General features: G+C 37.5%; 2 protein-coding genes across 2 annotated transcripts; both read left to right on the top strand.

Annotated features, from left to right (window-relative positions):
• Nucleotides 1–1,212: 1,212 nt before the first annotated feature.
• Nucleotides 1,213–21,496, top strand: LOC140233307 (cleavage and polyadenylation specificity factor subunit 2-like). The gene is made up of 20 exons (XM_072313420.1): nucleotides 1,213–1,261; nucleotides 2,363–2,604; nucleotides 3,037–3,196; nucleotides 3,810–3,915; nucleotides 5,142–5,387; nucleotides 6,173–6,261; nucleotides 6,721–6,819; nucleotides 6,979–7,101; nucleotides 7,815–7,982; nucleotides 8,422–8,522; nucleotides 8,769–8,868; nucleotides 9,398–9,562; nucleotides 9,931–9,967; nucleotides 10,678–10,726; nucleotides 11,074–11,161; nucleotides 11,726–11,860; nucleotides 12,344–12,533; nucleotides 13,331–13,416; nucleotides 15,430–15,564; nucleotides 19,312–21,496. The coding sequence occupies exons 2-20, from the start codon at nucleotides 2,456–2,458 to the stop codon at nucleotides 19,402–19,404; spliced, it is 2,319 nt and encodes a 772-aa protein (XP_072169521.1). The 5' UTR covers nucleotides 1,213–1,261; nucleotides 2,363–2,455; the 3' UTR covers nucleotides 19,405–21,496.
• Nucleotides 21,497–23,664: 2,168 nt separating this feature from the next.
• LOC140233317 (polyprenol dehydrogenase-like) lies at nucleotides 23,665–25,069 on the top strand. Its single transcript, XM_072313431.1, has one exon. It carries the CDS (start codon nucleotides 23,819–23,821, stop codon nucleotides 24,632–24,634), a length of 816 nt encoding a protein of 271 aa, XP_072169532.1. The 5' UTR covers nucleotides 23,665–23,818; the 3' UTR covers nucleotides 24,635–25,069.

Raw genomic sequence — 25,069 nt, 5'->3', positions numbered from 1 at the left:
TATATATATATATACAGATATATATACAGATGTATATATATATATATATATATATATATGTATATATATATATATATATATATATATATATATATATATATATATATATATATATATATATATATATATATCACTTACACATACACACACACACACACACACACACACACACACACCGCACAGGGGCGGATCCAGGAATTCTATAAAGGGGGGCACAACTAATATTTCTGATACCACTTCCATGTTTCATTTCATTTTTTCTTTTTATTTCTTTTGTTTTTAACGAAAAATAAAGGGGGTTGTGCACTGGTTGCGCCCCCCTCTGGATCCGCCAGTGCACCACAATATGTTCTGTTTGTGTGGCATATTTGTATATCTTGCATAATAGTATGTTTGTGCAGACATTCATAATTTTTCAAACTTGACTTGAGCTCTTGGTTTCAATCAATTTCTTCCCACCAAAAAAAAAAAAAAGAAAAGAAAGGAAGAAAGAATATACATGCAATTTGTGTGCAGTGCATTCCTTGTACCATACTTATGTAGCAATTACTTTGTCTTTCTGTTTTATACAGTCTGTGATATCATACCTTGAAAAAAAGTTGTAATCCAAAAGTTGAGATTTTCAACAAATGTGCATTTGAGATCTGATATGCACATGTACACAGTGACACAAAGAAATAAAACATGGGGATTCTGGTTTTTAACTTTTTTGCAAGATAATAAGAAACAACTTGGATGAAATATTAAAGAACATACCGGTACAACACTAAGAGGACTCAAGTTTTAACATTTATTTGATGAAAATATGTTTTGAAATGGCTTAGATATCCAGGAACGGAGAGATCCTCATAAAAGGTGGTACCTACCTTTTTATTAGGACCGCTTTGCTTTACTTTGTTTCACAATCTCCATCTCAACCAAAGTTATGCCATCGATCCCTGTCTTGGAGAAATTATAGTGCGCCACGCCACTTACGAACTACCAGTACTGAGAGTATAGTAGCTAGCTGCTGTCAAGGCGTCCAAGTCGTGTGTGTGTCACGTGTGTTTGTGAATATGTGTGTGTTTTTTACGACTCAAAGTTGACAAGCTTTGCACATGCATAATGCATGCTGTGCTGTGTACGAAGCAAAGTTCATGCGCTTCTACACTAGCACTGTATACTCTTGTACGAAGTCATGAGTCCGAGAGAGCCGAGAGTGCGAATACAGTCATAGTGTGATGTGATGGAAATTCGTCATTGATAATTAAGAGTTTATTACGTAAGTCCCCTCAGTTTTATCCTGAAATACAGTAGATCGTATCTTCACCTTGTTTTCTCCTTGAAATTCCTTAAAATTTTCCCCGATTTAGTTTTAATTAGACAAGTTGAAGGACCCCGCAGATTTTGTTCTGAACGTAATCCCACCTATTGAAATTTCTGTTAGTAGTTTCGTTGTTGACTCCCAGACAATGTCATTCAATTTTCTCCTCTATCATCATTAGCAGAGACATGTAAGACCCTTGAACACTCATGCAGAGATTGCTGAAATACTGCTGAAAGTGCGTCAATACTCTGCAAGAAGGATGCACTTACTTGGAAGAAGAAGTAGAATACCACTTTAAGGCCAGACTTTCCTGAACATTGCTGAACAGTTTCAAAACATATTTGAGACCATGCCTAGGCTATTGTCGTGATGGACGATGGAGGAGACCATGGCATAAAATTCACTCAAGAGTTAGAAAAAAAAAATCACTTGACTTGGGAATCATATTATACATTGGAGATCTGAGGATTCAAAGTTCACTGGAAGATTGTTGAGAGATTTGCTAATTTTTATGGTCTTTCAGTGGTCTTTCAGTTTCAGAGGTCTTGCTGGGCCCTTGTGTCCTAACGTTAGTAAGAAATCTAGAAAGGTCTATTTAAGACTATGTGGAATGGGGGTATGATTGTGTAGTGTAGATGTATGTACCCACCTGACGCCTGAGGCTGAGAAGACTGATGTTGTAATGTTTGTAAATTATGTCATTTGCTGTGGTAGGTATTCAGTCTTTTATGAACCATAACTTGTGAAAATTTTGGTTTTCACACATTGCGACCTCTCAGCTTTATTGCAGGTACCAGGTGATGCTTTACAATATTTATGTGTTGCAAAACCAAATGATAGAAATTGCTTATCCTTCGTCAAGGATGAACATGTCATCGAAAATTTTGATAATTGATATGTCTTTTACTGAGCTATTGATTTCATGGCCGAAGTTCCTGCATGTGATACATACTGCTTGACAATTTTAGATATAATGTTCATCTCCCATTTGTATTTATGAAGTGTTGATCTAATTTTTAGCTGTTTTACTGTATTTACTGTATTGACTGTATTCAGGCGGTGAACTTCAGGAATTGTCACTCGAACTCTGAGTAGTTGGGCTTCATCCAAAGCCGGTCATCTAGGTGAGGGAGGCACTGAGCAAGCAGGATGACGTCCATCATCAAGTTGACCCCATTCTCTGGGGTCCTGGACGAGTCTCCTCCTTGCTACATGCTGCAGGTCGATGAGTTCAGGTTCTTGCTTGACTGTGGTTGGGATGAGCACTTCAGTATGGAGAATATCGAGGCCATCAAGAAGTAAGTGATATCATATCATGGTCTCATATCAACTCAGTATTGTACCATACATATATCATTTAAATATCGTATCATTTCTCTTAGCCTGTGAAATAAATTCCTTGCTAAAATACCATGATGTATGTATGTATACTTTCAAAGAATAAAGCAGTCCCTGTGCTCGCAACATAGTGTTGAGGGGCCAAGCATATTGTTAACATGATGTGAAGTTCCAAAAGTAGATTTTAGATAACGTAGATGAGAGTTCTCAAATAGAAATGCATATTGTAATATGCAGCCAAACGGCAATACAATTACAATATAAAAGCTCGCAAAACGCTCGTCTCATTTCATGTCCAGTCTAGCATCATTATACTCATGTTAATGTCAAATTACCTTTAGAAACTCATCTTGTCTGGATGTGATGTATTAAAACTTTGGTTTTCTCTCTAGGCACACTCACCAGATAGACGCTGTGCTGCTCTCCTACCCCGACAACCTCCACCTGGGTGCCCTACCCTACCTTGTGGGCAAGTGCAACTTGACCTGCCCCATATATGCCACAATACCAGTCTACAAGATGGGGCAGATGTTTATGTATGACTTGTTTCAGGTAAAGTCACCGTGCCATCATAGCTACCCACAAGGTTACTGTCCACTTCAGTGTATCTAAGATGTAATTTATGACTTATAAACTTAATAAACAGCACCTTCCATTTCATCCTGTAAAAAAAAAAAAAAGAAGATCAATCCACATCTAAATCATATCAGTCATAATGCCATTTCTCCAGTAGCAGTATTTATGTGCACAGATGCATATCCAAGATATCTTGATGATTCATTTTAACAGGGAATATGATTAAAATGCATATAAAATTGATATTGAATTAATAGACAGTTACAGAAATTAAATTATGATTATTAGTGATTGAACTAAGATCCCTACACAGATTGAATATTTTGATGGGGCAAAACTCCTAATCACGAATACAAAAGGGTATATGATACATAACGATACTCCAGTGAGAAACAGTTTGCTACACAGGACCTGCCAAATTTACCTCAAGTAAAAGTCCCAATGCAGACCTATTGTAGATCACTGGAAGCACAGCTACTGGAGGAAGCCTTCAGCCAAGGGACTGTTCTTTGTCATCATCACATAAAACAAACTTTTCATCAGCTTCTGTAACTAGGGTAGTAACCCTGTTATTCTTGTCTTTACACAGTCGAGACACAACTATGAGGAGTTTGACATGTTTAGCCTCGATGATGTTGATGCTGCATTTGATAAGATTGTCCAACTGAAGTATTCACAGAGTGTCAGTCTCAAGGGTAAGTCTAGCCATTCAGTTCCAGTTATAGTTTACAGTGTTACAATAACGTTTGTCACATAGACTTTTCAGTTTTGTTAGCATTGTCAATTTGCAACCATTACAAACTGTCTATGCACATTACCCATGTCTTTTAGGTCTATACTGAAATGTACTACGTGAGTGTTAAGTGTCGGCTTCAAGGTAGCTTGGCCATTCAGGCACAAACTGTTCCATGTTTATTCTACAGTGTTGCAATTACATTTCATGAACATAGTATTTTTAATTTCAATAGCATTATCAGTTTGCAATAATGAAAAACTCCCTATTCACATTACCAATGTCTCTTTGGCCTATTCTGAAATGCATTCATGTAGTTGGATAAAACCTTGCAAGGGAAAAATGTTTTTAAATATTCCATCAGCATACCTGCCAACTGTTCAGTTTTAATTGTAATATTCAGATTTTTCACTGAAAGAAAACGCATTAATTTCAGTGTATTCTGATTTTTTTTGGAAATATCTGTTAATAGTTAAGTATATGAAATATATGAAAGTTCAGATTTTCAAATAATTTTTCTTTCTTTGTTCAGATTTATTAAAGGTAGGGAATCCATTTGCATGCCTTAAATGAAGAGTTGTATAAATACAGTGGTATGTTGAAGAGAGTATCATTTTAGAAACTCCCATAAAGTATTGAAAATGGAAGGTAACATTTAGTACCTTTTTATTGACCGTTAGATTTTGAATTTAATTTTTTTCGGGGCTCACCGTAAATTCCGGTACATTACTAGGCTACCTTTGCAGACCCGTGCACTGCATGTGTGTCCATCATGTATATTTTGTGAAGAAAGTTCATCAAAACTTACAAACATTTCTGATACATTCTTACCACACACTCTATATCTTATTACATCAGCTCTTATACTTTTAGATTTGTGTTTATAGATAAAAAAATACAGAAGACTGCAACAAAAAGGCTTAAGTGTGGCTGACACACAGAACTACTGAGTAGTTGAGTTTTGTGCTTTATTCAAATTGTAGATAACTGTTGACTTCCAAATTTCTCAGCAGTGGCCTAAACAAGTCCCCTGAGGTTCATATTTAATGTTTTGCTGCATTTTGGGAGGTCTGTAAAAGGTATCCCCTACCTTTAAGTCTCAGGGTTGGCAGGTATGCATCAGTATATGTCTACTGTTCTTGGTACAAGATACCAGTAATCATTTATTTTCTGTTCTTCCCTCTGAAGGAAAAGGTCATGGTTTGACTATCACCCCATTGCCGGGAGGTCACATGATCGGTGGCACCATCTGGAAGATTGTCAAAGATGGTGAGGAGGAGATCATATACGCAGTGGACTACAACCACAAGAAAGAGCGCCATCTCAATGGGGCAGTCCTGGAGACTATCAGTAGGCCGAGCCTGCTCATCACTGATTGTTTCAATGCCACATACGTCCAGGCTAGACGGAGGGCGAGGGACGAAAAATTGATGGGTAAGTTCTTTCCACCATTCATTTGCCTTTTTGTGTCAATGTCATATCTGGGCAGAGGTTGTCACTGCCATAGCTGACTAGTGTTACATCATTGTGTAATTTTTTTTCATTTGCTGTGTTCTACAAAAACTGTCAATATGACATAATATTGAAAGGTAAGAATGATCATAATGATAATGAGGATGATAATGTTATCACAAGATTTTAAGGCAGCAGTGCACACTGGTACTGGTCTGACGGTCCTGACCAGTAAAAATCAATGTTGGACCAGTAACATTTTCAGGAGTGGACCAGTAAAAAATGGAATGACTGGGTACCTGCTGGTCCGGCAGACAGATCAGACCAGTAGAAAAAATGGGTTAGTGTGCAGCCCTGTTTAAGGAGAAGTGGAAAAACAATTGATGAAAAATTTCTGCCAAGGGAATGTTTCTGACTTGAAATCAAAGTGATTCATTGACATAAGATTTGCTATGAAATGATTATGATGATGATTTGTCTGGAGACAAACTCTGAAAGATGGATTGGTTGTAACAATATTTTGAGTGACTTTGGTTGCTGATGGATGGTGAGGTCTGAAAAATATGTCTCATGATATAACAAAAAAAAGCATGGAAGTTTCGTGTTCATGAGGTCACACTTGTGTGACAAGAATGTTTAGAGTAGGCTGAAGAGACATATTCATATGCAGGTCCAAACATTTTGGTTTCACTAATCACTGTGAATAAAAGTAATAGAAGAACTTAACTTCAGAAATGAATTTATTCATCCAACTTTACTTCTCCCAGATATCATAATGAACACCATGAGGAATGATGGAAATGTTCTCATAGCTGTGGATACAGCTGGCCGGGTTGTGGAGCTCTCTCTGCTACTGGTATGTGTTTGTATGCGTCAAAGTTACTTTACAAAGAATTTGATGAATATATTTGTCGTTTTGGGGGGCAAATTTTCAGTTGTCTTTTGTGTATATATGAAGTTTGATGAGTGTATCTTGCAAAATGTAACATAATTTTTGATCAAGGAATGCATTTGAATCTGCAAATTCTATGCATTTGAGACTTTTAGAGAACTTTTCAAGTCAATGAGAATGCATCCTCAGTGTGTGTGTATGTTTACAGCGTGTATATTGTGCAGAAAGAGTGTACACCTTTGTGAGAGGGTGAAGGTGCCAATTATGCATGTCAAATTTTTGAACTCTTTTATGACTGTCATGAATTATATCTAGGATGAGTTACATGCACATGCTGAACTCAACGTATGAAAGTGTTTTGCAATAGCTAGTTTGTTAGTGCACTAATTTCTCATTCATAAGTTTTCTGTTTTGTTTCAACAGGACCAACTTTGGAGAAATCAGGAATCTGGCTTGGGCAATTTCTCTCTTGCCATGCTGAATAATGTCAGCTACAATGTTGTGGAGTTTGCCAAATCGCAGGTAAGTTTTAATATTTTACATCCCCAGATTCATCTCCGTGCAGGGCAGTTGAAACTTTTTGCATGCTTCCTTGAATTTAGAGAAAGAAAGTGCAATAATGTGACTTTATCCTATTTTGTGATTCATTTTAACTGCAATTTTATCTTGCCTGGATGACAGGTGGAATGGATGAGTGACAAAGTGATGCGGGCCTTTGAGGACCGGAGAAACAATCCCTTCCAGTTCAAGCATCTCAAGCTGTGCCATTCACTGAAAGAACTGGCCAAAGTTCCTGATCCAAAGGTGAGAGATTAAGGGTCTGCACATGGTCAGATCTGGTTGTAGCAGTGATGGGTGGGGGAGGGGCAATGTTACTATTGTGGTCACACTTATTTACAGAAAAATGTCTCATTTAACTTTGAATGCTGCTCATTACCTCTTCCAGTTCATTTTTTTTTCACTCTGTATGACCTACCATATTCATCGAAGACATCCTTACTGGTTTGTAAGTTCTTTATTATTGTTGAACATCCTTACTGGTTTGTCAGTTTTTCATTGTTGTTGTTGAACATTGTTTGCAATCAGAAGGGAAACAGCTCACATCTGAAATCAATTCATTGCAATTCACTTTAGATATAGCTTTAAAGGTAAAAATGGCTTGATTCATCAACCAAACAAAAGGAGTTTGTTGAAATTTAGATTGTTGCTAAAATGTGTTACTGAAAGTTGATGATGATGGTGACTGATACTTGTTTGATGAAGGAATGATTTATTTGTTGTAAAAAAGTGTGAGTAATGCAATGTTTGGTTCATTGTAGGAACAAAACATGTTTCAGGGTTTATATGCAAGTAAAACAAGTAAATGGATTTTGTTAAATTTGTAGCATTGCAGAAGAATGAGAGGCAACCTGTAATGCATACAAACGTGCATTCTGAGGAACCACAGTGTGAGGTTTGTTCTGCCACATACTTCATCCTTTCAGCTCCTTTTCTCTCCTCTGTACCTCCTTCCCTAGGTTGTTCTGGCCAGTGTCCCAGACATGGAATGTGGCTACTCACGTGAGCTCTTCATCCAGTGGAGTGCCGAGGAGAAGAACAGCATCATTCTCACCAGCAGGACACCCCATGGGACTCTAGCAAGGAAACTGATTGAAGACCCAAAGCTGAAGCAACTGAAGCTAAGGGTAAGAAGATTTCAGGCTTGTGCGAATAGATTTGTGGAACTAATTTACAGCAAAATAATACCCCTCTTTCTCAACTTTCCACTAACCTATCCCCTTTCTTCTCAACAGTCCTGTTAAAGACTTAAACCACACATAGTTGCCATAAAAGTATCTTGGTCTAAATTTGTGTTTGCATGAGGGAGTGCAGTATGTATTCTTATTTACTAGCTTTCATGGAAAAGGTCAACTTTATCAACAGACAGGAAAGGGATGTCACAAAATGTGGAGTTAAGTGTAAATCATTTGTGCAATCCTCTTCATAACTTTAACTGCAATGAATTATAAACGTCATTTTGAAGTATTTACCTTGTCTGAAAAAATTTATAATTGATTCAGGTCTAAAGTTGCATGAATGCAATTTAACATGTCCAATTTTCCATTTTCCATATTCCTTTGTCAGGTCAGTAAAAGAGTGAAGCTTGAGAAAGAAGAACTGGAAGAGTACAGACTGAAGGAGAAAGAGAAGGAGAGGGAAAGGAAAGCAAATGAAGCTGCTCAAAGGTAGGTACTGGTCTAAAACAGGTATGGCTGAAGAGCCCCCTCCTATTGAAGGTAACATCTTGCTGAAAGTTCTTACATTCCTTTTCAATGTCTTGCTTGTATGTACAGTGCAGTATCGTAACTAATCTTCACATTTGATTGATATTCACTGGTTACATCAAGATCTCTGTTTGGTTTTGTGTTGTGCTCCTAAGGTCTGAGTATTTACTAAGTCATGTGTGGTTTCTTTCTGTCATGGTACCCCAGGAGACTAGAGGGAGACTCCAGTGACGAGAGTGAGGAGGAAATGGAGATCGACGACATGGGCCGATCAAGAACCAAACATGATCTCATGATGAACACAGATGTAAGTGAAAGCAGAACTCATCTCATTTGTCAAATTCATGAAATTCTTCCATCAAGATGTCTTTTTTTATTACAACTGATTGACATATTGCCCTATGTAGATATAGGGCAATTTGTCGATGTTCTTATTATTAAGTTAAAATCCCTTTCTAATATGTGCCAGAAATTTCCATGCAGAGTTTCTTTCAGATTGCAATTAGAGCCCAAAGTGCACTTGCCATATATTTTTCTTTTGCCTAGATTTATAAGGTGTTACAATTGGACTGAGAAATGAAGGTTTTCATCATTTTCCTCTGATTTCGTTGAATCCTGAAGTCATTATCTAATCATTGTAGGATGAAAGATACCACTTTAAAGGGCATGAGTGTGCATTCTACCTTCAATATTTTTCCCCCTGAGCCCTCACGACATTCAGATGAGCTCTACCCCCTGTTAACATCAGGTTGAGACCAATAGTCTGTTGTTCCAATGTTGCAAGTTATGTCTGTGCATTCACCGTTAGAGTTGTTTTTATGCCTCTCTTTAAATAGACTGGGAAAAAGGGAACAAGTTTCTTCAAGACAGTCAAGAAGTCGTACCCAATGTTTCCCTTCCACGAGGAGCGTCTTCGTTGGGATGACTACGGTGAGATCATCAAACCAGAAGACTACATGATCAAGGACACTCTACTGGCTGAGGAGGAAAAGGACTTCAATGTAAGTGTTGAATCATAGTCAAGTCCTGAATTTGCAAGACAGGACCCATAAGGTACCTACCTAAGATTACTGCTGTTGGGGTTTGACAAATAGCAGAGTAATAATGAAGAGTCATCTATGTGAATAAAAAATGACAGTGGGAAGTTAGGAACTCGGAAGGAGACTGTAAGTGTTCATGTCATTTCATAACAGGAATGAGTGTGTGATGAGACAGTTCAAGTGAATTCAAGAAATTGAGGAGAAATTTACATCAGCAAATTTGTAAAGCAAGACATTCATTAGGAAAGGAGTGTATCTTCTGCTTTGTGTCAAGAGTTTGAAAAGAAAGAAGTTTTTGCTCATCTTTTGTATTTGTATTTTATTTTCAGGAGGAGGAGGATGCTGATTATGATGATGCTGCTGAAGGTAAGGTGTCATCATCTTCGTCCAAGCACAGAGAGAAATGCAATTGACCCAATGATGACATTAAAGTGTTGTTGTTCATGCATTCCTGAAATTAACGGTTTTTGAAATTTTGTTTTTGCAACACGATGCGTAAATTCTCGTATGTGAACACTAAAAGAAAGAAAAAACCTCTTGTGATACGCATTGTGATGCAAAAATTAGTTCCACTTAATTTTAGTAAAAGTCATGATAATTTGCCCTGCACAGCATATGTGAACAGCAGGCAAAGGAACCAATAATTTATCTTTTAAAATCCCATAATGCAACTCATCACATGTAGGTCTGCACATTTGAGTGCCCGGGTTTGTGCTCCAGTCATTGTTCGGGCATGCACGGTCTTGAGATTTAACTCCTTAGTAAACTCATACTGTTTATGAATATTATGCTGCTATTCAAATCAGTTATTAGCATAACCCCAGAAAACCTATTTGTAATAATGCCACCTTGTGTCCGATGAGGGACTGATCAATAAAACAAAACACCTTGCAATTCATGTGTCTACAACTGGAGATGTTTGTGTGCTGTGTTGGTACATGAGTCCACACAAAGATATCACACCAATTTTCTTTCTCATGATTAAGAATTGATTATCTGTTTACTCCTGCCTTATTTATTTCAACTCTTTGTACCTTTTTGAATGTCATTGTGCACTTTTCTTGTTCCATTTTCAGGTGATATACCAACCAAGTGTGTAGCCAGCCAAATAAGCGTGGATGTGAAGTAAGTGTTCCATTCTCATTCATATTCACATTTCATGAGCCACACTGAAAGTAATCCCTCAAAAAAGAGCAACACAAAACCATAAACCTAAACTAGATCTGAGAGCCACATTCCACTGTATATTTCTGATACTGATTGTTTTCTGTGCTTAAAAAATGACTTCCTTACACAGTAAGGGTATCAGTTTTAGGATGTATACCACTTCACAAACCGCTATAGACCACAAGTACTCACATAAGTATGGAGCATATTGAACAGATCTATTATGAGATCCTGACTCTTTAAAAAAAAAAATTGAAATGATTCCCCTTAATTTTCTTTCCCTACTTGTTTGTTTTACCCCCTAGGTGTTCTGTGACTTTCATTGACTTTGAGGGTCGTTCAGATGGTGAATCTATCAAGAAGCTTGTCACTCAGGTCAAGCCAAGACAGTTGGTATGTACCACATTCACTTGTATGTGATGTAGCAATCAATTCTCATTATACTATCATTTAGTCTGTATAGTTCGCAGAAATGGGCTTTGTATAACATAAACCTTAGCAACTAATCACTAGTTGATTTAATCAAGTGCAGTCCCATGATTCTTGTCCCTGTTGACAAATTCAAAGTAATGATTTATTTATTTATTTGTTTATTTATTTGTTCATTTATTTATTTATTTAAATCTATCTATTTGTAGGCATTTTAGTTACTGAGTTTTATTTATGAAGTCTTGGTCAACATGCTGTCTCCTCATTACTTGTTAAGATTTTGGGAGGAAGGGGATTGGAAGGTTGCAGTTATTTGCATATTTGCAGTCGTGGAGAAAGTTTTAGATATATCATTAACTGAAAATGTTAGTAGAAGCTGTAAGTCTGTAGCTAAGCAGTGATGTGTGTAATCAGCACAGAAATACACACCCTTATGAAAGGTACAGACATTCTTTCACCCTCAGCACATCTACTCAGTCCTATACAGTGTGATATGATGGTCATTCAAATCTCACTATGCCATTCTAGGTGCTCGTTCGAGGCCAGATGAATGCTACTCAGCACCTGGCGGAATATTGCCACCTTCAGCTCTCGGGGTCAAAGGTCTTCATACCCAGGGCAAATGAGATCTGTGATGCCACCATGGAAAGCCACATCTATCAGGTTTGAGCCGAGTGGTTGCTATTTATCCTATAGGCCTTGAAGGTTAAGCCATTTGGAACATAACAATGAACAAACACTTCTGCAGAAAACAGTGGGTTAGATGAGATTGCAGTTAAAAATGGTTCTGATTAACATGTTTGATTCATTTGGGAAAATGTTCTTGCATGTTGTCAGATCTTTTGTCCTGTTTACAAATGAAAACAAAATCTTCAAAAAGTCATTGTAGTCCACAAAAATTTACCCATTTTTTGTAAGTGAGCAAATAAAAACCTCTGTAAAAATATTTTCCAAATACACACAGAAAAACAAAACATCATTGGATACAACTACTTTTGTTATCATAACTGCAAAATATTGAAGATCCAGCCATAATTTTCTGCTAACCCTGGCTGAACTAATTACTGAGGAATGTGCCTATGTGTGACTTGGAACAGCGTTATTTCACTTGTGCTATGATGCCATTGCCTTGATGTGTTTCAACAGGTGAAACTGAAAGACTCGCTGGTTAGCTCCCTCCTCTTCTCCAAGACGAGAGAGACAGAACTTGCCTGGATAGATGGCTGCCTTGATCTACAGGTGTCCACCGACAAGCTGGGGACCAAGCAATCCTCAAAGAAGGACCAGAATGGGGCAGTAAATGGAGAGGAGAAGAAGAAGAAAGCTCCTGGCTTAGGTAAGTTAATTTATTTCATCATGAGAACTCTGTTTGTCATATGATAGCTATTTGATATTGTAAAAGTGGAGATTTTTATGGTGTAGAAATGTTTGTGCATTTTGTGCAATATGAAACGAGTGTGAAGATAGAATCATGCAAATATCTCTGCTTGTGATATGTAACAATATTTTTTCTGTGATTTTGTGTAATTAATAACAAGCAAAATTCATTTTACACAACCGAGTGTGAAAAAAAATTACTTGTGAAACACAGAATTGAAACTCAAATATCTCTTGCAGGTGGCTAATGCTGTCATCAATGAACATCGTAGTTTTGATGGAAAGCCGTTATTGACTTTTACTTCAACATCTTTGTGTGTAGTAAGCAGACAGAGATGATACGATTTTAATTGACCCCTATAAACTATATGCCTTAATATTCCATTACATTTTGTCCAAAGGCAGATGTCACCCATGGTCCTGAATAATGATAATCATGTCACTAAGTAAACCATTTGTGTGCACAGAAATCAGATTACCTGAGAGAATTTCCCTCTAACCCTTGTAGTCCTTTTATTCTTTTTTGTTGTTGTTTGTTTGCATGGTTTGCCATTGTTATAAAGGGAGCGGGTAGAAAATCCTTTCATGCTTTTTCTCAACCACACTTTCATCAATATCTGTGTCACTCTGTATGGAGCATGAAATACTAGGTGTTGACCAGGTAACAACAATCTCAGTCTTTCTGATTCTTTGGTGGCAGAGAAGTATCATATAATAGTTGCTATACAAATTGTGGTTTTCATATTTTGCCATCAGGATTAGAGCACGAGGATGAGGATTTCCCCGAGGAGGAAGAGGAGGAGGAAGCTATTCCCATGCTGGATGTTGTACCAGCCAATGAGGTGAGTTGGAATCATTTCTTACTCGCAGTCTCAATCCCATTGTCTATTAATCACATGTTCCCTTGAGACTTCATTCAGTGCATGAAGATATGTCTCATGTTTTCAACAAAAACCCAAGCAGGCTTGAAAACAAAATGGCAACATATTTGTCTTTACCTCTTTCTGTCAATTCACATCCCTCTCAATTCAAATCCCTCTCGGTTCAAATCCTTTTAGTTTTACCAGTGTGCTTTTGTAACGTGTTGCTTTTTTACCTACTTGTACAATCAAATTCTGTCAATTACAATGCCATTACACCATGGCATTTTAGATAGGAGGTCGTGGGTCAAATTTAGAAATTGTGTGACTTTTTATCAATGTCTCTAGGTTAAAGAAATTCATTCTATTGTTCATGAAGCTATCTTCAACAATTTGACTTGACCTGTGACCCCATATCTCAGACTTGTCTAACCAATGATTGGTCAGACATAATGATCTTGTTGTTTCCTTATACTCATAGTGAGTTTGATCATATGACCCTTTATCTGACCACTCTCCCAGAATATTTGTTCAGGTGAATTGCTTTAGGTTTTTCAGTTATCCGAGGTTATCATTGCACCAAATTTCTTTGACCTTAATCACTTTCCAAAACCTGGTTGCAGTTGCAAGAAACATAGAATTTGGGCTATGAAATTGACACTGAGAACTTACAACCCCCTTTTTCCAATACATGATTTCAGTTAGTATTTGTGACAGGATTTTACTTACATGTTCCAAGTTTCATAAAGATATTCTTAATCATTTAACATTCATTAGGTATCAAATGTCAAAATTACAGTAGATATACCTTATGAATGATTATCCGTTTTTGAAGAGTCTTACCAGCATTACCAGCAATGGATTCCAGGCTAATAGATACTTAATGATAATCATTTAAAAAAAAAAGACAAACAAAAAACCTCTAATTCTGTATACCGGTGCACATTTTGTGGTTTAGCATTGAGGTTGTTCACTTCCTGAAAGGGAAATGCACTGTTGGCTGAGGAGGATGCTGTGAAGGATGGGTATTCGTCTGAATGAGCTATGTGGATTATTCATTATCATTAAAACTAGCACTCTTGTTCAGTCGTTTATGTGGTTTTCTTGTACAGTAGATTTGACTTGATTTGCAGCATTGAATTCACAGATATCTTGTTTGCCCAGGTGTGATCAGTCTAGCGTCTGATATTGGTAGTTTTAAAGAGCCTATTTATAGTTCCTTTGTGAGCACTGTATTCAAAGAGTGACCCTCAGTCAGGCAGGGAGTAAATTCCAGAGCGTTTGAACCCTGGGGATGTATTATTACACTTCATAAATACTTTTTTCAAGGTGAAATTGTAGGGATAGCAAATTTGCTGTTATGTGACAATGCATGAGGAGATGTGTAATGGAAATTACGCACTGCATTCTTCTCTTTATAGTCAAAGGGAAAGGAGTTCCCTTCCACAAAGTCTTTGTTGATATGACTTATTATTGTGATTCATTGATGTGTACAATTTAAAACTCACATCAGACCTCGTAATCTGAGCCTTGTGCTGGAGATGTTGTGTTTATTTTGCAAGTGTAATATTTTGCAAATGAAGACTTGTCAGACAGCTTCAAAAGTTGCTGAATTGGCAATCAAGGCACCATTGTGATGGGATATAAAACAAATATATCCCCTTTCAAGTTCAAATTTAGCTTTTCCAAACCTTAGATGCAATATACAAAGTATTTGTGCTACAGATAGCAATATTTTGTGGAGTTGCTTATTTTGCACATATCATTTGATTCATGAAATTTGCAGAAATAAAAACCACTGCAAAATATTCCTCTTATACAATAATCTCTTTCACATTTAGTCCAACAATTATTTATCATGCATATGCCCTACCTATGTAATGATAATGAATTAGTTTATATAGTAATCCATTGTAATAATTAGTTTTGTTGTTTACTGTTTACTGTTGTTTATTGTGTATTATCCTTTGCTCAATGTGACGTGTGTATCTTCAGGCCCCTGGTCACCAGCAGGTGTTCATCAATCCACCTCGGTTCCAAGACATCAAGCAAGCCCTTACCAAGAATGGCATCAGTGCTGAGTTTACTGGAGGGGTGTTGGTATGCAACAACCTCATTGCCATCAAGAGGGTAAGAAACTGATTGTCTTGCATATTATCAAACAAGGGCCCTGTTGCATAGAAGTTGAGATCACGCTTAAAGGACAAGTTCACCTTCACAGACATGTGGGTTGAGTGAATGCAGCAATATTAGTAGAACACATCAGTGAGAGTTTGAGGAAAATCCGACAATCCGTTCAAAAGTTATGAATTTTTAAAGTTTCTGCTCAGTCATGGCTGGATGAGAAGACTACTATAGCTTGTGATGTCACATGAGTACAACAGTATAAAGAAAGTATAAAAAAAATTCACCTTATTTTCACTTTTCTCGCATAACAAAAGAACACTCGACTTCTCTCTTTCAGAAGGCAAGGGGAATAATATTATTCTTAACATACATCAGTAACAAGTCCAAGATGTAATGTGCACTTTATTCAAAAAGTAAAATTTTGTGAAATTCTCTTTTTATTTTCATTATATCGTTGTACGCATGTGACATCACACACTGTAGTAGTCTTCTCATCCAGCAGTAATTGCGCAGATACTTAAAAAAATCATAACTTTTGAACGGATTGTCGGATTTTCCTCAAACTTTCACTGATGTGTTCTACTAATATTGTTGCATTTACTCAATCCACTTGTACATCAAGGTGAACTTGTCCTTTAAGTCAAAAAATAAAACATAAGTATGTGAATACTTAATTATGATTGGCTGATCCTGGACTAACGTTGGATATTCTGACTTAAGCTTGATTGCATCATTTTATGCAACATGGTCCTGATCTATTAATTTCTGGACTATGAAAGCCATAAATCTATTGCAGAGAGGGATATGAAAGTTAGCCAAAACCAAAATTCAGATAAAATACCATTTCTGGCCTCAAATTCTGTTGAATAGATGACTTTAATCATAATTTTATTCCCTTTATACAGAGAGAGAGATAATGGTCTTTTTTTTTTAGTTTGTTGTCAAGATCAATGAACTTCAAAATGTAAATTTGTACATTTAAGGCACATGTAAGTTGTTATTTGTGGTCATTAACTGGGTCCAGATTGCTTTTTGATATATTATGATATCGTCGCCAGTCACACGAACCGACAAATCCCTCGGGTTTGCGTAAGAATGACAATTCGAGAAAATCGCGTTTGAAGTTAACCCATTTTTGACTTATGGTTGCTACACTTTCATGTCTATAATTCCAATTATTTTTGTAGTACATCAGACTTCAACTCTTGCTCTAACTTGTGAAGTTTTTATCGAATTGTATTGTTAACAAATAAGCAAGAAATTGTCAAAGAGCTGCATGCATGTATTTTCGGTCTGCAAAGAACATTGTCATTTTCCATGTGTGTCCATTATGTACATGTACATTGAGCAGTGGCGTATCTGGGGAAAACGGCGCCCGGGGCAAGCACGAAAATTGCGCCCCTAATTTCTGAAAAAGTGTTCAACCCCAACCCCATCCCTGCTTTTTCAAGCACTTAAAAGGGACCTTTTTGAGGGTGATTTAAATGTAATGAATTTTGATAGATTTGGGCGAGCGAGCGCAGCGAACGAGCCGAAAATTTTTGTGTTTCAGCTTACAAAACATGGAAGTCTTGTCATTTTTTGCTTACCAAATCTTACAATTCTAATCAAGATATAGTGACGGCCTTATAGATAACGATTTATACCAAAAAACTGAGGACTTTAAAAAATACTCTAAATTAGTGCGCGCGAGTGAGCTGAAATTTGTATAATGTTCTCGTCAACATCACGTATTGTTCTTATCTTTTTTTATACAAATTTTGACGAGCGAGCGTAGCGAGCGAGCCGAAAATTTTTGTATTTCAGCTTACAAAACATGGAATTCTTGTCATTTTTTGCTTATTAAATCTCACAATTATAGTGACGTCCTTATAGATAACAATTTATACCAAAAAACTGAGGACTTTAAAAAATACTCTAAATTAGTGCGCGTGAGTGAGCTGAAATTTGTATATGTCCTCGTCATCATCACGTGTTATTCTTATCTTTTTCATACAAATTTTGACGAGCGAGCGCAGCGAGCGAGCAGAAAATTTTTGTATTTCAGCTTACAAAACATGGAATTCTTGTCATTTTTTGCTTATCAAATCTCACAATTATAGTGACGACCTTATGGATAACGATTTATACCAACAAACTGAGGACTTGAAAAAATACTCTAAATTAGTACGAGCGTATATTTCTGTGTCATCATTACGTTTTTTCCTTATCTTTTTTGATTTTGTTTTTGCGCCCCCTCCCCCGTATGTTCGAAACCGTTGGCGTCCTCTTTTGATCCAATCGGCGATGGCTTCAGAACGAATGAAATTGCAGTCGCTGCTCCGTGTAACATTTTTCCTGCTAAATATAAAATGACATGAGTGAACACAATAGACACTGTCATTTTGTCCGCGTCATTGTCACGTTTTGTTCTTATCTTCTTCTCTTTTTTTATACAAATTTTGGCGAGCGAGCGCAGAGAGCGAGCCGAAAATTTTTGTATTTCAGCTTACAAATCATGAAACTCTTGTCATTTTTTTGCTTATTAAATCTTACAATTCTAATCAAGATATAGTGACGGCCTTATAGATAACGATTTATACCAACAAACTGAGGACTTGAAAAAATACTCTAAATTAGTACGAGCGAGTGAGCCGAAATTTGTATATTTCCGCGTCATCATTACGTTTTGTTATTATCTTGTTTGATTCGGGTTTTTTTGCGCCCCCCTCCCCCGTATGTTCGAAACCGTTGGCGTCGTCTTTTGATCCAATCGGCGATCGCTTCAGAACGAAAGAATTTGCAGCCGCTGCTCCGTGAAACATTTTGCCTGCTAAATATAAAATGACATGTGTGAACACAATAGACACTGTCATTTTGTCATCATCACGTTTTGTTCTTACCTTCTTTCTTATATAAATTTTGGCGAGCGAGCGCAGCGAGCGAGCCGAAAATTTTTGCATTTCAGCTCACAGAACATGGAATTTTTGTGTGAACACAATAAACATTGTCATTTTGTCCGCGTCATCATCTGTTTTGTTTTTATCTTGTTTGATTTTGTTTTCTGCCCCCCCACCATTCTCCCTCCCCCCTTCCGGGCGAGTTCTTTTTTTTTTCTTCTTCTTCTTCTTCTTCGTTTTTTTTTTGTTTTTGTTTTTTTTTGCGCCCCCAAGGAGTGGCGCCCGGGGCACGTGCCCCCCTTGCCCCCCCCCTAGATACGCCACATTGAGCGTTGTCATTGTCAACACATGTATTACATAGTACGCGCACTATGCGCGCAGTCAATGAACTGTTGAATCTCAAAAATTACACGCAAGTCAATGCGCACTGATTCGTCGGTTCAGTGACCGCGCGTACTAGTACGCGCGGTCACCGAACCGTCGAATCGCCTGATTGTTTTAACACACGCGTCTATGGGGAAAACAAATAATTTTCACAAATGGAATTACATACTTCTGCAAAAGTGATAACTACGTAAAAATTATACTGAATTACACACTGAGAATTTCAGAATATGTACTATGGAATATCTACTATCGAAATGATTGAACATCTCAAAATCGAAAATTTGACCCAAAATTGAGTGATTCGTCGGTTCGTGTGACCGGCGACGATATATCTGATTTAATTGTAAATTACTATCGACAAATAAAAAGATGTGAATAATTTTGTCTTTTGTTAAAGTGAAGGAGAATGAAAGGACAGAATAGGTATTTTATTAGATAGAGTATGTTTATGACTATAACTGTTTTCCCATTTTTTATCCTCCAGAATGAGAAAGGCCACCTAACTTTGGAAGGAGCTGTTTGCGAAGACTACTTTACAGTGAGAGATCTACTCTATGAACAGTATGCCATTGTATGATAAACTATCATGAAGACTTTGAAACAGTGCTATCCTGTGCCCTATGGATGCAAGGCGAATGGAGGCATGCTGTTTGAAGCACAAGCAAGGCGATGCAGCCAGACACGGCACTGCACCAACTGTGTGAGAGGTGTAGTTCGTGAACTATGCGACACCATTGAACCACATGAACTGTAGCAAGGCTGTCATCTGTGAGTACAGCATGGGTGGAGTCAGAGATGGGCAAACCCCAGCATCAATACCACCTGATGTCTTACTTTGTGTACAACCCCAAGGGATGGAATGTTACATGTTGTAGGTGATATGACTGAAAGATGACTTCATAGTGGCATGGCCACAAAATACAGTCTTACTGTGTCAGAGTGGTATATATATTAGAGCCAGTATCTTGTGTGATGCAGGACCAAAGGACACATGTCTTGATTAGATTGGAAGACACCTGTCTTCTAGGAGAGAAAGAGCAATGGTTAAGGGAGGTGTCTGTTCTCTACACAACCTTAATATTGACATCAACACTCCCATTTACTTTTTATTTCCTATTTGTATGTATCTGTTTGTTTCCCTCATCTTGATACTTCAAAATGTAAGTTATTTCTGTTCATGTATCATTTGTATGGCGATTTCCTGTACCTTTGCATGGTATGCCAGATGTCTCTCTGGGCAGTCATACAGCCCACCACTTAGTATGCACACAACTCACAAGCTGAAGATAACCTTGTCTTCTCTGGTGCAACACTAGCTTTAAAAACAGATTCAAATCATGACATTGATGAGGGATAGGTTTGAGTTTTGCTGGGTTTCATAAACCAAGTAATTTTCATTGCTCAAAGTTCAGGGAACTCAAGTTCTTTTGCATGTCTTTTATAAAACATGATCAAGAAGTTGTATTTTTGTCACTTGTCATTTACCTGTGTCATAAAATCTTTGTATGTTTTGTGTGTGTGTGTGTGTGTGTGTGTTTTAAGTTCGTGTTAACATATGTGATTCATCTCTTTGATAATCAAACATACATGCTTGTCACAAATGATTAATTTATTCTCAAGCGTTATGTGTGAAATGAGAAAAACGTCCAGCCAAAACAATTTAAAGTCATTCCCAGTAATTTCCACATCTTACCAAAGACGCACAGTGTATGTAGTTTAAGCAGGCGACCTGCGTGCCAGTCACTGCTCTAAATTGTGTGTCCAGTATTCTTAAAGCAGGTTGATTTTTTTTTTTTTTCCAAAAAAAAAAAAAATCTGATCTCACAGTGGGAAATTATTGATATAAATTAGTAAGTCAAGCGAAGTGAAAACACTATCTCTTTTCTTCAGCTGTTGCTTTTTATCTTAGATTACAACAAACTAGAGATACAAAAATTGTGAATATGCAAGCTGACATCTTGTACTGCAAGACATTCTAAATGAATGTCAGACTGATACTTCATCTATGAAGTTTGAGAGCTGAAGTATTGGAGTCATGGCTGAGGCAAATTGATGTCAAATCATGCCTGTTTTGAGATGATACATCCCCAAATGTGGTGGAGATACCAAACCCGTACCCTTCACATGTGCAGTGAGGAAGCATAGAAATTGTTCTGAACATATCAACGATAAGATTTAGTACACTGTATATACTCTTATTGTACAACATATTGTACAGTCCTTATTCTACACACCCCAAATAAGGAATGGGGGGGGGGGGGGCAAGGAGCAAGGGAAGAGCTAGTCATTTTGATAGAACGGAGAGATTCGTACAGGTACTGCTGAATAAATGATACCAGTGTTTTACTTTACACCATGAATCGATGAGAAGAGAAACTAGAGTTGCCTCAAGACTGGTTTGTGTAATCACTGTAATGACAGTCACATTATGACTTCTTATGAATTACAAAGTGTGGCAGGAATGTTTGCATTTGATATCATTTCATTGAATATTGTTTGCTCCCAGAGTTCTGAGTAATGATTGAAAGACTGGTCACTATCATTGTATTTAGAGAACATCTTCCATATCATGGTGAATAGCCAAGGAATCAATTGTCTTGGTTTACGTTTTCGCAATGGCTGCACTTTACTCTTGTATGTACATTGAATAAAGTTTTGGGAAAAAAAAGCAATAACATGGTGTTTGGACTGTCATTATTATGTCATTTGTCTTGTGCAAGTGTAGTGGATCTTCTAAAAAAAAAAAAACCCAAACCACTCCCTGCCCCCCCCCCAAAAAAAAATAAATTCAGTTTTGTGAAACGGATGTGTGTCTTCTGTTAAGCCATATGCACGCCATTTTGTCTATCTGTTGATATCTGAGTCTTTTGCTTCTTCTACTCTTGGCTTTCACTCTTACATGATGTGGTCATCTGTATATACATGTACTGTATTGCGTGCCAGAAACAAAGCTTACCATGTAACTAGGTAACCAGCAGCCATACAAATTTTATCTCTGCTTGGTTCAATGTAACGGTGTCATGACGAGGTTGGATAGAGTGAGATATCTGTTTTTACATGGTACTTTTGTGGGTCCCATTTATATTCTTTTGTTTTTATCCCTGATATAGTGAGATACCAGATATGATGAGGAAATTTTAGCCAATGTTACAGACTTCCTGCATGTCAAAGTTCTGGTGAAGGTCAATTTCTGTGCTATTAGCTCCTGTGTGTTGTGACTGCTTGAAGAGGAATGAAACCCAAATATGCATGTGTATTGAGTGAATACAATAATGTTAGTAGAACACATCAGTGAAAGTTTTAGGAAAATTTGACAATCCCTTCAAAAGTTATGGATTTTTAAAGTTTTGGTCCCACAATCGCTGGATGAGAAGACTACTACAGATTGTGATGTCACATATGAAAAGTGATTCCAATGAAATATGAAATATTGAAATATATGACATATGAAAAGTGATTCCAAACATGTCTTTGAATGAATATATGTATATATATATATATATATATATATATATATATATATATATATATATATACACCCCAAAATGTCTTTGAATGAAAAGTGTACTTTCCAGTGACTTGTTACTGATATACATTAGGGTAATATTATTCCCCCTGCTTTCTGAAAGAAGCAAAGTAAGTACTCTCATTGTGCTAGAAAATTGAAAAAATTAAACATTGTTTTTCATATGGATGTGACATCACAAACTCTGGTAGTCTTCTCATCCAGCAATGGGGGCACCAAAATTTAAAGATTCTTAACTTTTGATCGGATTGTCCAATTTTCCTCAAACTTGTATTAATGTGTGCTAATAATATTGCTGCATTCACTCAATCCACATGTAGGTCCTATAGTTGTATTTATATTTGGGTTTCATTCCCCTATCCATGCAGTTCGCTTGCTTAGTAACACAAAATGAATTTACATTAGGCACACGCAGCAATATCTTCCGCAAAGATTTCACCACTGAGTATACATTTGTACTACAAAAGTCTTATACTTGGAACGGGAACATGTTAAACGGCGAGGTACTGGTACATATCTCTAGCAATTAAGGAAAACTATCCAAACAGGAATGAAAAGGCGGTACTTTCAGTCCCTAACAGGTGGCTACAAAAATGGTAACCGAGGTGCATCATTCAGCCATTCAGTCATGATGATGTTACCAAACTCTATCATGTATAGTCATAATAGGAAAATGTATTTCTGCTTGTTAGCACAAAGAACTAATCAAAACTTTACAAATAATTGATATAATGATCTACTGCAATAGTGCTGGAAGTGATACTACATGTAATTTCATATCTCAATGAAAATAAAAAAAATAAGTTACAGGGCCTACAAGTAGGCCTACTGTCAAAATGAGTTTCTGATAATGTGATAATGTGATGTGTGTGCCTGCAAAATTCAGGGCATACTGAAAATGGTTTATATTCGAGCTCATTGTCAATTACATACATTACACATTTTGTCATGGTTATTCCATGAGCATCTTTACAATCATGTGTGAATTTTCAAATTCTATTTCATATGATTAAGGATTGCTAAACGTTTGGTGATAAATGTGTTTATGTGTATGTGTGTGTGTGGGGGGGGGGGGGGTGGTTAGTGCACCTAGTCGGCTCAAGGGGCATCGCGGCTGAGGAACAGGAATAGGGCCGACGCCTTGACCCGAATCGAACTAGCCAGTGGCCTGAGTAGCGCGCGTGCGTGGTGAACACCCACATTACATACATGTATCACCTTTCGTCACGAGTGATCTGACCATGGAGCTACTCTGACCAAGACCAGCGTGTGTCGAGTGTGTAGGATCTTTGAATGAGACTTTGATGCGACCCATGTACCGGCTGAGCGATGTAACGTCACTCGAGTGAACTCGGTAACGTTGGCTACTAAGGTAAAGTTCTCAAACACGTTCATGCATAAATCTAGCGGCCGCGTCTACTTGTATTTTACTGTCAGTGTTTGGCTTAGGAGCAGTTTGTAAATAATGGCACCTCGCATATTTCTCGTAACTGGTGCCACAAGTGGTATTGGGAAACACACCGCTGCGCTCCTTGCGAATACCGGTGCCTCTGTTCTTGTTCACGGGCGATCCCCCTCACGGGTAGCGGCTGCTGTGGAGGAGCTGAAGCTGTCGGGAAATCAAAATATCAAGGGCTACATCGCAGACATGTCTAGCCTTGCTGAGGTCAGAAAACTTGCTGAGGAATTGCATGCAACTCAGACTCATATCGACGTACTTGTTAACAATGCTGGTGTTTTTGAAACAGAGCGTCTTGAGTCTGCAGATGGGTTTGAGATGACCTTTGCAGTGAATGTGTTGGCTCCCTTCTTACTCACCTCACTCTTACTGGATCTCTTGAAAGCTGGTCATAAAAGTAGAATAATTAATGTCAGTTCCATCTCCCACTTGGATGCAAGATCATTAGACATGGATGACCTGCAGCTAACCAATGGCTACGGGAATGGGCGCAAGGCATACGGACAATCCAAACTCTGTGAGATAATGTTCAATCTTGAGATGGCGGACCGCCTGAAAGCACACAATATCACTGCCAACTGCCTGGACCCTGGAACTGTCAACACACAAATGCTTCTGAAAAGTTGGGGCAAGATTGGGATTCCAGTTGAACAAGCAGATGATGAATTTCATTTGGCGATTGATGAAGAATTTGAAAATGTGACAGGAAAGTACTTTGTTAACCTGAGACAGACAGAAGCATCCCACTTGGCATATAACCAAAAGTTAAGGGAGAAGTTATGGGATTGCCTGATCAAAATGACACAGGCAAAGTTTGAGTAGAGAGGTAGCAGTATGTGGTGATGTACAACCACTATAACAAAAGAGTGCCTTATCATTTTGTATGTCACTTGGTATATATTTTGGCTATGAATGTGTTTATATATCACAAGAGTTGGTTTAGAACCCAACAGCAAGGGTTTCATAACGTGATATATTTTGCCTTTGTTTGTGAATTTCGTGTGTCAACTGCTCTTCACAGATAAAAACAGAAACGTGCAAAAAATACAGCTTGCCTTAATGCAAATGTACTGGATATCATCTTCAAGGTGGATAAACACCTGCTATTACTGCTATTAACTTTTCTTTTGAATAGTATTAATGGATGAATACATTTTTTTTTTTCATTTCATCATTTTGGTTCTTGATCATGAATTCAAGCGTTTATGACATTGTCTTCCAAGTCCCAATTCCTAAAATTCTTGTGCATGTGCCATT

Source organism: Diadema setosum, chromosome 1 (assembly GCF_964275005.1).
Source record: "Diadema setosum chromosome 1, eeDiaSeto1, whole genome shotgun sequence".
Taxonomy (NCBI): Eukaryota; Metazoa; Echinodermata; class Echinoidea; order Diadematoida; family Diadematidae; genus Diadema; species Diadema setosum.
Note: the sequence above shows the minus strand (reverse complement) of the source record. Positions and strands in the feature narration are given on the sequence as shown.